Raw genomic sequence first — 15479 nt, 5'->3', positions numbered from 1 at the left:
ATGCACCAGTGCCTGACCTGGCCTGATCGGCAACGACCCTACGAAATAACGATCCCCTTTCCTCATGAGTGCTTCTATAATCCCCGTCAACGCCTGGATGCATTTAGAGTCGTTTGGTGTTGCCCAAATTGTTTTTCCTGTTTCATAGACGCTTCTTGATTTTGGGCGTGTCTCAGTTTCCCACTTCAGTTCTCTTGTCTTGTTGTATTGAATACCCCCCAATGTCTCCAATGCCTTTTTCTTTCGGTTCATCTCCAGCATGGTTAATTCTATGGTTTTATTTGTACATGGGTGTTTTCCTGACTCTAGACCATTAAGACCATATCACGGTTTATCACCAGCATTTCCATTATCTAAACAAATAATTCTGTCCGTGAACTAGCATCACATGCTCAAATTGACTTGACTCACTCAGTGTCATCTCGTAGACTCGTCCATGTAATGGGTCACGTGAGATGACTCCAACTCTCTCCGCTCCCCTCTCTTCCCCTCAACTTGCCTCGGTTGAGACGACAGCTTGCAGTTGAGATAGATCCGTGATCTTTAATGTGCGACAGTGATACATAACTCCACATCAATTGCGACCCTTGGAGGCTGACCACCGATGACGTAGCGCCAACTCAAGCTCGTCAACGTGCACACCGCATCCCCGCCCTTTCAAGCTCCAGCACGCGACTTGGAGAACAACAAACGTGCTCGGCGGGTGCTTCACAGTCTGATCACCAGAACTTGCGATCTCAGACTTATCCTTCACCTTCCATTTTTCTCAATATAATTCCATCTCACTCTAGCCTCCATAGCATCGGTTACAGATCCCAGCACTACTGGTGCGGAGAAGCCAAGCACCATGACGATAGATAAGCGTGACTTCGACGCAAACCGCCCACTACTCCAAGATGTCGACGCAGGGCATGATACAAATGAGCGAACCCCGGAAGCGTCCCGGTTAAGGCCTGGATCACGGCATTCGCGGAGCTCCGCTGATGACGGACTCGGGTTACGAACTGATGATGGGCTATTGAGTGAAGTCGTCGAGGAGCTGGTAGAGCGAGATAGGTTGAGAATGCAGAAGGAAGTTATCCGCGTACTTAGCTTTGGCTGGGGGGTTATAACTTGGTAAGTGATTCTTATCCCATTGCCGTCTCACATTGCTGTCGCGTATTGCCGTCGCATGCTCTGGACGAATGAAATGAGGTCCGAGGGCTGACTTTTATGTTTTTGTTCTATTCTACAGCTTAGGAGCTGGCAGTATCACCGCGTTCTCATTATATGGCCATCTACTCCTTACCCGACTTCATTATTCGCAGCTCCAGGTCAATGCCGTTTCCATCGCTGCGGAGATCGCAATGTACCTCCCCGTACCCTTATTCGGCTACTTATGTGACCGATACAGCCCTTCGCCGCTGTCCTTGTTCTCGGGGCTGGTATTCGGAATCGGGTATCTCCTCGCTGCATTCGCATATCAGAGCGGTCCGCCTGTCGATGTAGGCGGATCTGGATGGCCATTCTGGGTGATGATTGTGGCGTTTATCGCTATTGGCATGGGTACCAGCTGCATGTATCTGGCGGCTGTCGCAACATGTGCCAAGAACTTTGGCAGGGGGAAGCACAAGGGGATCATGCTTGCTGTTCCAATTGCGGCATTCGGCCTCAGTGGCATGTGGCAGAGCCAGATCGGGATGTACCTGTTCTGCGAACATCTCGAGGATGGAAGTCATGGTGACCTCGACGTTTTCAGGTACTTTGTGTTTTTGGCGGTGCTGCTGCTGGTCATTGGCGTTGTCGGTACCTTTGCATTGCGCATCGTGGAAGAAGATGACAAGTACATCGATGAGACGGTCGAAGAGCTGGAGCGCAGTGGATTACTCGAGGAGAGTGATTTCTTCCGGCCACGTAATGAAATCAGACAAGCGGTTGAGTATGGCACATTCCCTGGGGTTCACGACGAGGAACAAGCCGAGCTATCCGACGAAGAGCGCGAGCAACAAAGACTCGAAAAGGAACGCGAGGAAGAAGAGCGCCGGAAGAAGAACTGGCTGCTCAACTATGAAACCCGTATCTTCCTACAAGACCACACCATGTGGTGGCTAGCCGCCGGTTTCTTCCTAGTCACCGGCCCCGGCGAGTCATACATCAACAACGTAAAGTCCCATTCCTAATCCCCCAACAACCACCAAACTACAAACTAACATCTAAACCCAAGCTGGGCACAATAATCCCAACCCTAACACCCCAATCCTACCCCCCAACCTCACCCCCCACCCGCCGGCTCCCCCTCAACCCACGTCACAACAATAGCCCTAACCTCAACAATCGCCCGCCTCCTCACAGGCTCCCTCTCCGACTACTTCGCACCTCCAGCAACACACCTCTTCGCCACAATCCCCAGAACCCCGACGCCGCCCTCCTCAACCCTCACCCTCTCCCGCATGACCTTCCTCATCCCCTCCGCCATCCTCTTATCACTAGGCTACCTCCTCCTCGCCTCCCCGCTCCCCCTATCTCACCCATCCCTCTTCAACCTAACAACAGCCCTAATAGGCTTCGGCTACGGCGGCGCCTTCTCGCTAGCGCCCATCATCATCTCCGTCGTCTGGGGCGTTGAGAACTTCGCCACGAACTGGGGTATTGTGGCTATGATGCCTGCTGCGGGTGCCGCGCTTTGGGGTGTCGTTTACTCGGCTGCGTATCAGCACGCTGTGGATGTGGATTTGGATCGCGGGAATGGCTTGCCGGATGGGCAGTGCCACGGGTGGAGGTGCTATGGGTTTTGGGCTGTTGGGTGTACGGTCAGTGTTTGGGTTGCTTGTTTGGCTTGGGTGCTTGCTTGGAGGGGGTGGAGGAAGAGGGGGGTTGTTGTTTAGATTTAGCATGGATGGTTTTTTTCAAGTGGAGGTTTGATTTGGGTGAATATAAGCTAGCTAATTTTGTCTTCTTTCCATTTACTGGCGTTGATTTGGGGTTCATACATCTTTGGGGCTTTGCATGGATATAGCTGGACGGTTCCAACTTATTGCTCGTTTCCTGTGGCTCGGCGAACTGCTACTACCAACCTACACTACCGAAACAATGGCAGGTAGACTATAGACGAGGCAATGTAGTGCCTCTACTAGCCAAATAACCAAAAATATACACAGTAGATAACCCAACACGCCAAATGCATGCGGGTTCCACAATCCAAAAGAGCCACCAGGGTAGCTCGAGCCAAAAGAAACCTGAAGGCAAGAATAACCAAAAATGCCAGGCCAAAAGACGAATCTAAACGTCCATCGAGCTGGGATCAAGCCCAGTAAACACTTTGTACAGCCGCTTACTAGCAGCAGGCCCAATACGTGCATTGGTCAGGGACCCGTTCTTATTTGCGGATTTCTGTAGCAGTCAGCAAAATGGCCCCAATCCGCGTACAATATTGAAATTTCAAAAGCAAAGAAAGAAAGAAAGAAAGAAAGAAAGACAACACACCTTAATATCCTCCAACAACATAGGTCCATGCATACGCATCGCACGCGTCAAATCCGTGACACAAGGATACTGTCCTGCAATTCCATAAGCCATCGGCGCCGTAACACGAGTAACCTGCTGAATCATCTTGACAAAGGTATCCTGCTTATCAGCACCAGTCTTCACCTGTCCCGTCTCCATACAAAACGCCGCATTATGCGCTTCCTGTCGTTCCAGGCGGTATGGCACAGTCGAGATATGCTCCGTGAAATTCTTGATCCACTCCGCGGACTCGGATGGAGTATTCGTATGGTGGATGAGACACGAGTGCGTAACTTGTAATTGGAGTAGTGCGTCTTCGACGGTCTCGTCGTCGACTAGGGGCGCTGCGTCGGGTTTCTTCTGTTTTCTGGGACGGCCACGGGCGGTCGATGTTGGTTCTTCTGCGGCCGTGGGTTCGGCCATTTGGCGGAGGACTTCGGCTTGGAAGGCTCTGTTGCGGGCGTTTGCGTTTTTGCGCATGAAGGGCGTTAGGCCTTCGATTAGGTAGATGGCCTTGCAGTCTGGGTAGGCGGTTTTGAGACGGCGGACGTGGGTTTCGAGGCTTTCGGGTGGTTCTGAGTTTGCGTCTGAGTCTGAGGATGGATTTGTTACCACCATATTTACGAAGTCTTGTGCAGGGACGAGACATAGCACGTGGTTTTCGTTTTGGATGAAGAAGGGACATGGTTCCCAGTAGCGCAGGGTCTGGTTGTATCTGGCGTTCATTTTGCGGCGCCATTTGACGACGTTGGGAATTGGGCTTGTGAAGAATGTATGTTGGACCTCGAGGCGTTTCATGAACTCGACGGTTTGGGTGCCGATGCTGCTGTCCATGAAAGAGTTGGCCAGATCGACGATCATTTCTGGTGTGGAGTCTTTCTTGTTCACCTTGAGCTTGTTGACGCTCGCGATTTCGGCGACTCGTTGTTTCTCTTTCGCCTGTTCCTCTTTGAGCTTCAGCTTGCGCTCTTTTTCCAGTTGGCGATCTCGTTCTTTCTGCAGCTTTGCCTCTTCGCGTGCTTTAGCTTTTGCTTCTTTCTCCGCGGACGTGAGTTTGCCCGTCTTCTTAGCTGCTTTCCGCGGTGCTGCTGGTTCATCGATGTCGTCATCGGAGAGGACCTCCGCAGTCGTGGTTTCCCCACTGGCGCCTTTCCGAGTACCAGCTTTCGTTTTTGCGCCTGCGCGTTTTGTGCTGGATGTGTCGTCATTGCCAATGCGAGCTAAGAGCCGAGCCGTCGACTCAGAGAAGATGGGTTTTGAGGCATTTGTGTTTCGCGAGGGGTTTAGTAGCTCAGAGAATTCCGGCAGGCCGAGTGGGTCGCTGAATTCTTCAATTTCGCTGTGAATGCGGAGGCTTGATGACTGGGGTTTCGTAAGGTCCGTAAATTCATCATCATCATCGTCAAGCGCTATGATATCCGAATCTAGGAGGTTTGACCTCCGCGGCAGGGGCCTCGGCGGGGGAGCTGGAGCCGAAGAAGTAGGAATGATCGGGTCGGAATCTTCAATACGTGACTGTGCTGTTTTCTTCTGCGCTGCGGCGCCCAAGGGCGGCAAGTCAAGATCATCATCAGATATAGAGAACCAAGGCTCTGTCTCTGGAGCTGGCGCGCGGGCTGCGTTTGTTGTGGTGACATGTCGCAAAGAAGAAGTGCCTTGATCGCTCACTCTCCGCTTCTTGGCTGGCTTATCGAAGATATCGTCATAGTCGAAGAGGGACGCATCGACCGAATCTGACGAGATCGGATTGAGCTGAGGCAACGGACGTCGCGATGGAAGTTCGGCCGGCTTTTGCGATTCCGGTAGCTGGCGATCGGCTGAAACAGGGGGGTCGTCCGATGAGAGGAGATCTATGACTTCAGGCATTCTGGGCAAGCCCAATGCCACCAGGGCAGGGTGGTTAAGAATAAAAGTGAAAGGTGGGCTGATAGAGAGGAACGCGATGCGCAAGACGCGGCGTCGCTGCGGACAACGCACGGGATCATGTGACCGCCATCGCCAGCGGGCCGCGGCTGTGAGTGAGCAATGTACGGAAGATAGGAGTAGGAATCTGCAGAAGCTAAAAGCACAGGTATGAAGGTAAATATAATACAGAATGGTATCAAGAAGCTATCGCTCGAAGCAAAATTGCAGCCATCATTGCAAGAACAGCCCCAATTAGAGCGAGAATGGCAAAGACCTGTTGCCACCCGTTGAATGGCCTTCCCTCGGCGTCGAGCATAGTGGATATCTCTTCTTCTAGCCTATCCCCCATGGCAGTAAGCGAGAACTCTTGCTGCGCCCTTTTTTTGCCAGCAAGAGCCATGCGTTTCTCGTCTTCCTCGGTCAATCCGTAAAGTGCCTTGTCCACCACAGCAGTCCACTCTTCATCTGCGTGAGCGTCCCGGAGCCAGCCCGTTTCGCCCTCAACAATTGTCTCCAGTGGGCCGCCGGTATTTGATGCTAGTACCGGGAGACCAGCACGCATTGCTTCCACGGGCACAATGCCAAAGTGCTCGTTGATCGGGGTATAAAGAAGGAGTTTCGATTGCGCCAACAGGGTATCCTTGAATGCAGTAGGAACAGAAAGGAGGAATAGGACGTCGATATCGTCGGGAATTGAAAGCGCGGATAATACTGTCTTGGAGGTCGCTGTCTTCAGCCCGAGACTCGTCGCAAGCTCATCCAGCTCCTGGTGATATTGCACATTCTCCTGGACACGATTGTCGTAACCGCCTGTAAATAAAACGCTACATTAGCATGTTATTCAAGACCAATCCTGCGCAAGAGTTTCTTACCAGCAATCACCAGTCGCGTCCCTTTCCTCTTCTCCGCACCAAGTCCATTAAAAGCACGAATCGCCAGCGCCATATCCTTCTTCCGTTCGAAGCGATTGATGCTGAGTAGGATCTTCTTCCCACCCCAAAGAGGATCCTCCTCCGCCTTTTCGGGAATTGCAGGTCCGGCATCCATATCGACACACGGGTAGACCACTTCCACGTCACCCAATCGGTCCGAGCCAAAGACGTCACGCACCACCCGGCGAGAGAACCTAGAGTTCGCAACGACCCGATCCGACGCGCTCATCGCCCAGCCTTCAAACCAATCAAACGGAAACCGGTATAACCCCTTTGCCAAGCGGAGGAGGGAGCCCCCCCTCATCTCGACGGGCGAGCAATTGATCCGGGAAATGACAGTAAAACAATATGCGCTGGCGTCGGGACTTTCGCGGACGGCCAAATGACTTCAAAAAGGGCACGCAGGCCGGTAACTGGTCCACGATGAAAATATCGTCTCGAACTTCGTCGTCGGTGGTGGTGGTGGTCTCCGAGCTTCCCCTCGTGCCAAGCTCGCCCAGTAGCGAAACGGTCAGGTGTAGTTGACGCAGGGCAGCCATGAGGATATGAAGTCGGCCGCAGATATGGGCGGGGAAGATGGTGTTGCCGCGCACGCGGACGTCCAGCGTGCCATCGCGCGCCTCGTCGAAACAGTGCGTCTTATCGCGGTGGGAGGTGTAGATCGTTACGCGATGGCCTCGGTTCTGAAGGGCCAATGCAACATCGATGATAAGCCGCTCGGCTCCTCCAATGCCTAGATCCGGGTGGATAATTGTCACATTAGAGCGCTGAAGGCCCATGGTGAGTTATTTCGAGAGCTTGGAGCTTGGAGCTGCCGTTGCGACAAGCTTAAAGACACGTGGGGTATGGGGTACACGCATCATGTGATTGGAGTATCAATGTCGCAAAATATTTCACTTATCCGATTAGATGACTCGTGAATCCTAGGTACCAGCTAAATTGCAGCAGCCTAGCAGGTTTCGAACTGACCATAATATTGTGTCATCTTTTTCCTGAATGAGAACAACATTAGCCGCGACTACAGCAAACTCGGGCTCCAGGCAGAATGGATAATGTCCATGTCTAGAGAGGGCAGGCTTTCACAATGGACGATTGATTACCAGAAGCTCGTCGTGGCTCAGTTCTTCGAGCCACTGCCAAAAGCCCCCCAGAATTCATGTCACCAGTTCATCTTGCGCCATGTTGCTCAGACAAGGTAGTAGCTCAGTATCTGGATGGGACCTTGATGCGTGAGTTTCAGACTATGCATATTTGAAGTGTATTAATGAAGTCTTCTCTGTCTGCAGGGTTCGTGATAACTGAGATGCGTTTCTCTAAACTGTGGAATTTGAGGAATTTGGCAAAGTTCTGAAGCGAAAGCTGCATTGATCTGGCTTGCCTCGCCGTCGGCATCGTACTCATATGCTTAAAACAGTCCGTGTCGGTTGAGGAACCACGAGTTCGCCGAGATCTTGTCCATATCGATGCTCGAAAGAGCCTTTAGGGCGCAGAAATCAGATTCGGGGGATTGAACCCCGCGTAACATCCCAGCGATTTGCCAAATGCAACAGACCCTTGTCCTCGCTCACCAGTCATAGTCCAGAAGGCTATCAGAATAACTAAATGCTGTAAGGAAAGATGTGTTTTAGGCCCATGGTGTTTGCTATCAACTGCACCGTCTATTTGTTACCAGCCTCAAACCTGATTTGTTTGTGCCAGCTAATGCATGTTACAAGGGCCGTGATTATCCGACCACCACTGGTGAGGTGGTTACCAGCAAGATACACCACTCCCAGCTGGATACACCCATGCTACGCAGTCCTATCCACGCAGGGTACCCCGCCTTTGCCCGGGTAGCTTTGCATTGCTGCTTTTTCGCCCCATCTCTAGGTACCTCTCATGCCCGTATTGAAGTATAAAAACCTCAATCTTTTCCGGCCCCCCAACAATCAGTCCTGAAACAACACGACACTTCTGGACCTCTTCCATTGACTAGCAAGCTTCTATTCTGCAAGTCAACTCTTCTTCTACCCCCCAAGCGTTGTACAGTCGCTGTATTACCGAAGATGAACGGCCAAGCCTTGAACGTTGCCGATCCTGAGCAGCCTCATTTTGCCATTCAAGGACAACCTCCCTGCCGCTACTGTGATAGAAGTACCGTTTAAGTTACGTACTTCCAACGAACGAGAATGGCAACGGTCATCGTCCATACTACCACTGCCCAGGATGCGGAGAATTCTCCTGCTTCGGGGATATGCGAGGTATATTGGCGGAAAATCCCACATGCGCTTGTGGCGGCGGAATGCAGTTCAGCAGACGTGGCATATCAGGTCAGGGTCCAGGGGGCGGAAGAGCTGGTCCCCCGCGGTCAATATTCTATCGATGCGCCACAGGGGGGTGTGACGTCTTCGAGTATATGTTGGACGACCAGGGCAAAATTGCGATTTATGCTGGTCCGGTCACGAGACATGCTTTGATAGCTGCGGGATTCTGAGGGATTCCGAAGGAATCATTCCTATATGAGGTACACTCTGCTGCTCTTTTATCTCGCATATGCTCGGTGAGGTGGAAAGACAGCCGTTTCTGGCCTCAAAAGCTGTCATTATCGGCACCAAGCCCACTCGTCCTCATATTCCAGTTGGAAACAGACTAATTGGATTTTGTCCACTACCGCCCCAAGGGAGTGTGATAGTAGCTAATCCCGACGATCCACAAGGTCCACAACGAGTAGAAGAGCAGTACCATTTGTACGAAACCTGCAACTCTATTAACGAGCGAAAGCTCCGGATGGAACTTAGACTGGAAGAAGAAGACGAACGCCGAATTGATCCCCGTCGATTGCGCGCAAAGGTCTGTACAGCATTGAAGAATTTACAGTGAGGAAAATCGAAAATCAGCAATGGATAATAATAGACATCTACAGTCATGAGGGCTTGTTTCATGAGTGCGATAGATCAAGAATATGTGACAGACGGGGTAAAAATGGGGGGAAATTTGGGCTATGGCACAAGGTATTGACGGCAGTGGAAAGTGACAAACGTAAAAGCTCATAATACAAGGAAAGCGGCAGGGAAAATGGGGAATCCGAAGAAAAAAGGGGGTATGGAACAAGAGACGAACGAAAGAGAAAGATAAAAATAAAATAATAATAGAAGAAGTCACAGAGAAGGAAAAAGTGTACAGCAAAAGAAGTGAGAATGCAACGATCGCTTTTGATGAGCGCTCAAGCAAGGTCAAGTCAGAAATGCCTAGAAGCAGTTGAGGGTGCTCTTCTTCTTCTTCTTGTTCAGAGCCGCCATGCGTTCTTCGAGCTGGGCGCGCGCGGCCTCGGCTTCGCGGCGAGCACTGCGCTCTTCTTCGACGGCTTGTAGGGACAGACGAGCAGAGCTGCGCTCCTTGCGGAGGGACGCGAGTTCGTCCTCGAATCCCCAGGACTTTTTCTTCCAGGCTTCGCATTCGCTCTTGAGCTTGTTGCTCTGGGCCTCGAGATCGCTAAGCGCCTCTTCCAGGGTCGCGGTCAGCTGTTTCTCGGCGTATAGGTGTTTCTCGATAGTTCGAATTCGGGCTTCTTGGTCTTCGACCATCTGCACGCTGGATAGCTCTTTGCTGGCGTGGCGAGAGCTGGGCGGGGACACGCTGGAGGAGCCGTTTGAGTGTGAGGCGATGGTGGGGAGGGGAGGAAGAGGGATTGCCGGTGGAGGCGAAGGGAGAGATGCGGCGGAAGAGCTCTTGCGGAGGTTGGATGTGAGGGAGCTGCTGCGGTCGTGGGAGCCATCGGCATTTCCGCTATTCTTGATTTGGAGCTCAAGCTGCTCGATCCGCAGTTGGTAAGTCTGGATGTCGCTTTCGTAAACCACGATCTTCGCCTTGGCTTCTTCCAAAGCTTGATCACGCTCCTGCTGAATGACAGACAGACGGTTGTGGTGTTGGTCGAAGCTGTTGGTTATCTGTTCCTCAAGCTCTTCCACGAGACGCACGCTCTTCTGCTTTTCAAGGGTAATTTCCTCAACAAGCGCTTCCTTCTTCTTAACTTGTTCGTCCTTCTGGCGAAGAGTGTCCTCCAGTGTAGCCACCAAGAGAGCCAGCTCATTAACCTTGGCGTCCTGGATGTCGTGCTTCTTGGTGAGTTCGTCGAAACGGCTCTCAGAGTCCCTGTTAGCCTCCAGCTGCTGACGGAGATCCTCATTGGTGGTCATGAGCTCAGCATATTTGTCAGAGAAGTGCTGCTTCTGAGCAAGGACATCCTGGATCTGATCCGGCAGGCTCTCGGCGGACACCTCGGAGTTGAGAAGCGTCGACACGGCCTTGAGCAGCTTAACCAACTCGTCGCGAGACTCCGCAATCTCCTTCTGCAAAGCAGCCATGGATTTCTCATGTTCGGCCTCCTTCTCGACGAGGCGAGCATCATGCTCGGCCTGGGCAGCGGCCTTAGTACGCTCCTCTAACTCGGCCAATTCACGAAGGTGGGACTCCTGGAGCGTTTGCAACCCAGTCTGGTGAGAATCAACAGCCGATTTGTGGGTGGAGATTTCCTGCTCAAGCTCAGCCATCCGGGAGGAAAGACCCAAGTCAACAGCGCCGGCATTGGTGGCTTCCTCGGTGGTGGTCTGAGTAGCCAGTTGATCCTGGGCATCGGAGTGAGACTTCTCTAGAGCAGCGATTGTGGCAAGCTGAGCAGCGATAGTAGACCTATGCTCTTCGATGTCCTTCTTCAGGCTATCCACAAGATCCTTCTGCTCGACACGGTCACCCTCAAGTTCACGAGCGGTTACTTCTTTCTCAGTAGAGTCATCTCCAGTAGCAGCACGCTCAGACCGCATAGCCTCAACCGTAGCCAAAGCACTCTCCAGCTCCGCGAGGGTGGTAGTGAGCTGTGACTCGGAAGCCTGCAAGGACTGCAGAGCACTCTGGTGCTTACCCTGCCACTCGTTAAGCTCACCCTGGAGAGCACCAATCTTCTTGTCCTGCTCTTCGGCACCGGCATCCATTGCCCGAGTGGCGCTTTCCTGGGACTTCAACAGACCCTTCAAGGTCTCAATCTCGGCCAACAGCTCCTTTTGGCGGCTTTCATAGGCCGCATGAAGGTCGTTGATCTGCCTCTCCTGGGAAATAACCTGATCGCGCAATTGTGACACCAGAGCCATGTCTACAGGCGAAACACCCTGCAAACTGGACCGTTCTCTCGTCAGGCCAGAGATGATGGTCGCTTTCATCTCCATCTCTTTCTTGACACTCTGGTTCTCAGCTTCGAGGGATTGGAGACGCTCCATACGGCTTTGCAATTCGTGCATGGTTTGATCCAGATGGTAGTCAAAGTTGTGCATAGCGTCCGGCTTATCAGCGAACTCCTCGGATGCAAGGAGTCGGAGGCCGGTAAGGGCGCGGGTAGCACGATCAACTCCTGACAGAAGGTTCTGGCTAGTCATGCGTCGGATCATCTTGAAGCCGGGAGTCGTAGGGGGTGAGCTCGACTTCTGGCGCTGGGCCTCGGCCTTGAGCTTCTCGACCAGTACGAGAATCTCTTCGTGCTCGGTTTGCAACTCCGTATACTTCTGGGCCATTAACTCAGCACTCTCCTGGTGCTCGGCGAGCATTTTGCGCATATTCTCCGACTCTTCGGGGTCCACTGGGCCTGCAGACATCACCTGCGGGGTTGAGGGTGCGGATGACATAGCCTTTGATCCGTACTCAGAGGATTCGCGCAAAGTGGATGGCTCCCCGGCCGAGGATAATTCCGAAGAGAGTGATTGCGAGAATGAGTGTTGTGCTCCAGACTTCGTAGTCGGAGTGCCTCCATTTTCTAAAAAAGACACCGGACGCGGCGTGACCTCGTTTTGAGCATCGTTTGCCGAGTGGCGCGCTTCGTCAATCTTGTCTTGGCGAAGCTCAGCAAGAGCCTTGAGAGCCTCCTCGTACTTGGATTCGAGAACCTCGAAGTCACCGATGGTGTTTTCGTGCTGCATACGCAGGTCGAATAGCTCCTGGGTGACAGTCTCGAGCTTATCGGCGACGAACTTGGACTGAGCAGGGCTTGAGGTGGGCTCCTCACGCAGCGCCTCGGAGCGACGTGCCTCTAGCCTGCTGGTCGCCGTCTCCAAAACCTTTAGGTCCTCACCCGACTCGTGCTCGGATTGCTCCGCGGACTCGTGCTCGTCCTCCATGATAGGGTCGATGAGATCCTCATCCGATTCCGGAATGGCTGTCTCAACTGCTTCGCTGAGAACATCCAGGGATGGCGTGTGTCTATGCGAGATCGACATACCCCTGGTCTTGTTATAGTGGGCGCGGTCAATGCCGTTGGCACCTTCGCGCCCATCAAGCTCATTGAGCAGATGGTCGAGCTGTCCGAGACCTCGCTGGCGCTCAATGACGTGTTCCAAACGCATCACCTCGCGCTGCATAAGCTCCATGTCCTGCTCACCCTCCGCGAGACGTTCTTCAAGCGTAGAAATATACTCCTCGCAGCTGGCTTCGCTATCACGGGCTCGGCTCAACTCCTTGCGTAGCTCAGCCACAATGGCAGCATGCTTTTCCTCGCCCGTAGTCTGCCCGTCAAGTTTAGATTCCAGTTCGCGCAGGTAGGTATCAGTGTTGGCCTCCCGGTCGAGCAACTTTTGTACACGGGCCTGGAGCTGTTCTTTGGTCGTCTCCACATAAGCAAATTTGGTTTCGCGTTCGAGCAGATCACTCTCAGTGGCGGACAGCGAGGCCCGCGTGTCAGAAAGGGAAGACTCCAATGTCTGGATAGTTTTCTCGTACTCCAGAACCATCTGCTCAACGGACTCGGCGAAGGACTTGGACCGCTGCATTCTCTCCACGGACTCCTGCCCAATCTCGGAGGTAACCTGGTCCGCTTCGCCATTGGTGGCAGGCCCATCGGAATCATTGGCCATATTCGAGATAAGCTTGGCATGACGCTGGCTGAGAGAGTTATAGCTTTCTTGGATATCTAATAGCTGGTTCTGCAGGTGCTTTTCACGTTCGTTCTTGCGTTCACTTCGCTCAGTGGATCGTTCTTCACGTCGTTCGTTGCCTTCACTGTTGCGAATCTGTTGGCGCAGGAATGACACCTCGGCCTTGAGCCGGTCAATCACAGCCTGCTTGTCGCCGTCATCTGCGATTTGCTGGATGCGGGGTTTGCTCTGAATTGCTCTGGCCCGCTGGGCATACGAGATCGTATTCAAAGTTTCGCTCAGGTGGAACTCGGCGGGAGTCACACAGGCAATCATGTATGTATACGCGTTTCCGCCAAGGGAGTCCTGGAGGAGTCGGGTAAGCTTGGAGTCTCGGTAGGAGACGTGAGAGCCCTGTTGGCGTGAGGAGAGTTGCGAGATGACTTTGCCGAGCGCGGCCAAACCCGCATTGATCGAGATACCCTCCCTGGCGCGTTCTCCAGAGGCGCCTGTGTTCTTCAATCGCTCGCTACCCGCCAGATCGACGAAGTGCAGCTTGCTGTCAACCGTGACGGTTTCTCCGGCGTTGAACGAGTCCACCGGCATCGACATGCGCTTCTCCCTCATCGGGGTCGAGGGCGCTTGATTTGGCGCAGCTTTGCGCTGGACGAGGTTTAAGCTGAAAACGGCATGCGACCGAGATGACTTGGCGTTGATGGCCGTAGAATCTGTTTGTCGGATGGCAGAGCCAAAGTTCAGGGCGCCGATGAGATCCTCAAAGGAGTTTATGTTAACTTGGTGCAGTCCGGTCAAAATAATGCGGCCCCTGGGATCCTCGCGGATAGACACGACGTTGCGATCCGTTGCAGCAGTCGACTCGGGTAGCAGTAAATCTCTCAATTGTTCGTTATAGATCTGTAGGACGGGTCAGAAAAATGAAACACCAGCAAATCGGGTTGAGAGATGAAAAGCGCACCTCCACATAGGTAGCCTTCAACTGCCAAGTCTTCTCTTTCTCCTGGTTCAGCTTTCCAAAGCTTGAGGCGGAACTCATTGAATATCGTTGAGGTGTTCGAAGCCCAGTGGTCGAACCATTTCGCATGTGTTTTGAGGGACCGTCTAATTTATCGAACAAAGCCTGCGCAGCACGGGAGATGATACCTAAATCGCACATCCCCACAGTTAGTTCCGAAGTAGCATGGTCCATCAGCATCTTTCAAACTCACCCATGTCCTGCACTTTCTCCTGCTCATTTGGGCCCGAGGTACCCATGGTGAAAGACTTTCCCGCCCCGGACTGGCCATACGCCATAATCGACACATTGTAGCCCTGCAGAAACGAGTTGACACTTTCACTGACATATTCCCACACCCCCTCCTGCTCGGTCGTCTCGGGGAAAACACGATCGAATACGAATAACTTTTGGCCCGTGGGGGATGTATCGACAGTAAGACTGGTTGGCGCGGTGACATGAACCATGGATCGCTGGAATCGCTGGGGGATCAATTCGTAGCCCGGGTCGGTCGGTTTCAGTGGTGGTCGTACACGGACAGCTGCACGACGGTCAGTTGTAAACTCGCTGGTTGCCGGCTGCTTTGTTGCAGGTACCGGGTAATCCATGTGAAATCCTGGGAGATAATTAGAGGGGACAGGATAAGAATCCACATACCGACTTTGACTGCAGTCTTGCCATCCTCGTCCGATGCACGACTTCCACCTTGTCTGCTGCTCATGCTTAGGCGACTGGTACTACGCGGAGTGCGCATTATCCCGCTCATGGGTCGCGCGGGCGTGCCCGTTGGCGAAGCCGGCGGTGACATGGTCATCTCTTCTCCCCAAGAGACCACACCAGGTGGAAATAAAATAGAAGAAATTGAAACGATGCTAATCAATAGCAGGCGTAATCATGAGGCGCAGAATAGGAATAGGAGATGTCTGGAATGTGGAGAGTAAAGTGTCAGTGCCCCTTAATTCTTTTTTTTTGGATGATTTTCTTGTGTTGAACACGTTAACACGTTGAAATGTCAACATAACACAAACATTCGTACCTTTTGGTGACTCCCCAGATCTGGAACAACTTGTGCAGGGGAAAAGTAGGGAGGTAAAATAAATCATCAGAAAGACGCAGGTCTGGAGAAATTGACACCGTGCACTGGCCAAGAATAGTTTAGCGTCTTAAGATTAATTCTTCCTTTATTTTCAGGGGCATCGACTTTGGCGTCAACTTTGACATTTTTCCCCACGCTGTCTACCAGGGTTCACCATATCTCCCACGAAGTATAATCTA

At 52.6% G+C, this 15479-nt stretch overlaps 4 protein-coding genes across 4 annotated transcripts; 1 reads left to right on the top strand and 3 right to left on the bottom strand.

Moving 5' to 3' along the window:
* Positions 1–847: 847 nt before the first annotated feature.
* Positions 848–2864, top strand: N7515_009426 (Major facilitator superfamily domain general substrate transporter; the record flags this gene model as incomplete). The annotated part of the gene is made up of 3 exons (XM_056670170.1): positions 848–1116; positions 1235–2097; positions 2332–2864. The coding sequence occupies 3 exons, from the start codon at positions 848–850 to the stop codon at positions 2862–2864; spliced, it is 1665 nt and encodes a 554-aa protein (XP_056517969.1).
* Positions 2865–3258: 394 nt separating this feature from the next.
* On the bottom strand, positions 3259–5349 carry N7515_009425 (uncharacterized protein; the record flags this gene model as incomplete). The annotated part of the gene is made up of 2 exons (XM_056670169.1): positions 3259–3369; positions 3463–5349. 2 exons carry the CDS (start codon positions 5347–5349, stop codon positions 3259–3261), a joined length of 1998 nt encoding a protein of 665 aa, XP_056517968.1.
* A 235-nt stretch (positions 5350–5584) lies between these two features.
* On the bottom strand, positions 5585–7099 carry N7515_009424 (GDP-Man:Man(1)GlcNAc(2)-PP-dolichol alpha-1,3-mannosyltransferase; the record flags this gene model as incomplete). The annotated part of the gene is made up of 3 exons (XM_056670168.1): positions 5585–6198; positions 6261–6514; positions 6666–7099. The coding sequence occupies 3 exons, from the start codon at positions 7097–7099 to the stop codon at positions 5585–5587; spliced, it is 1302 nt and encodes a 433-aa protein (XP_056517967.1).
* Positions 7100–9547: 2448 nt separating this feature from the next.
* N7515_009423 (uncharacterized protein) lies at positions 9548–15018 on the bottom strand (the record flags this gene model as incomplete). The annotated part of the gene is made up of 4 exons (XM_056670167.1): positions 9548–14107; positions 14169–14353; positions 14419–14745; positions 14862–15018. 4 exons carry the CDS (start codon positions 15016–15018, stop codon positions 9548–9550), a joined length of 5229 nt encoding a protein of 1742 aa, XP_056517966.1.
* Positions 15019–15479: the final 461 nt, after the last annotated feature.

The sequence above is a fragment of the Penicillium bovifimosum genome (assembly GCF_028826915.1).
Source record: "Penicillium bovifimosum strain IBT 22155 chromosome Unknown utg000007l_segment0_segment0, whole genome shotgun sequence".
NCBI lineage: Eukaryota > Fungi > Ascomycota > Eurotiomycetes > Eurotiales > Aspergillaceae > Penicillium > Penicillium bovifimosum.
This window is presented reverse-complemented; position numbering and strand designations above follow the sequence as displayed.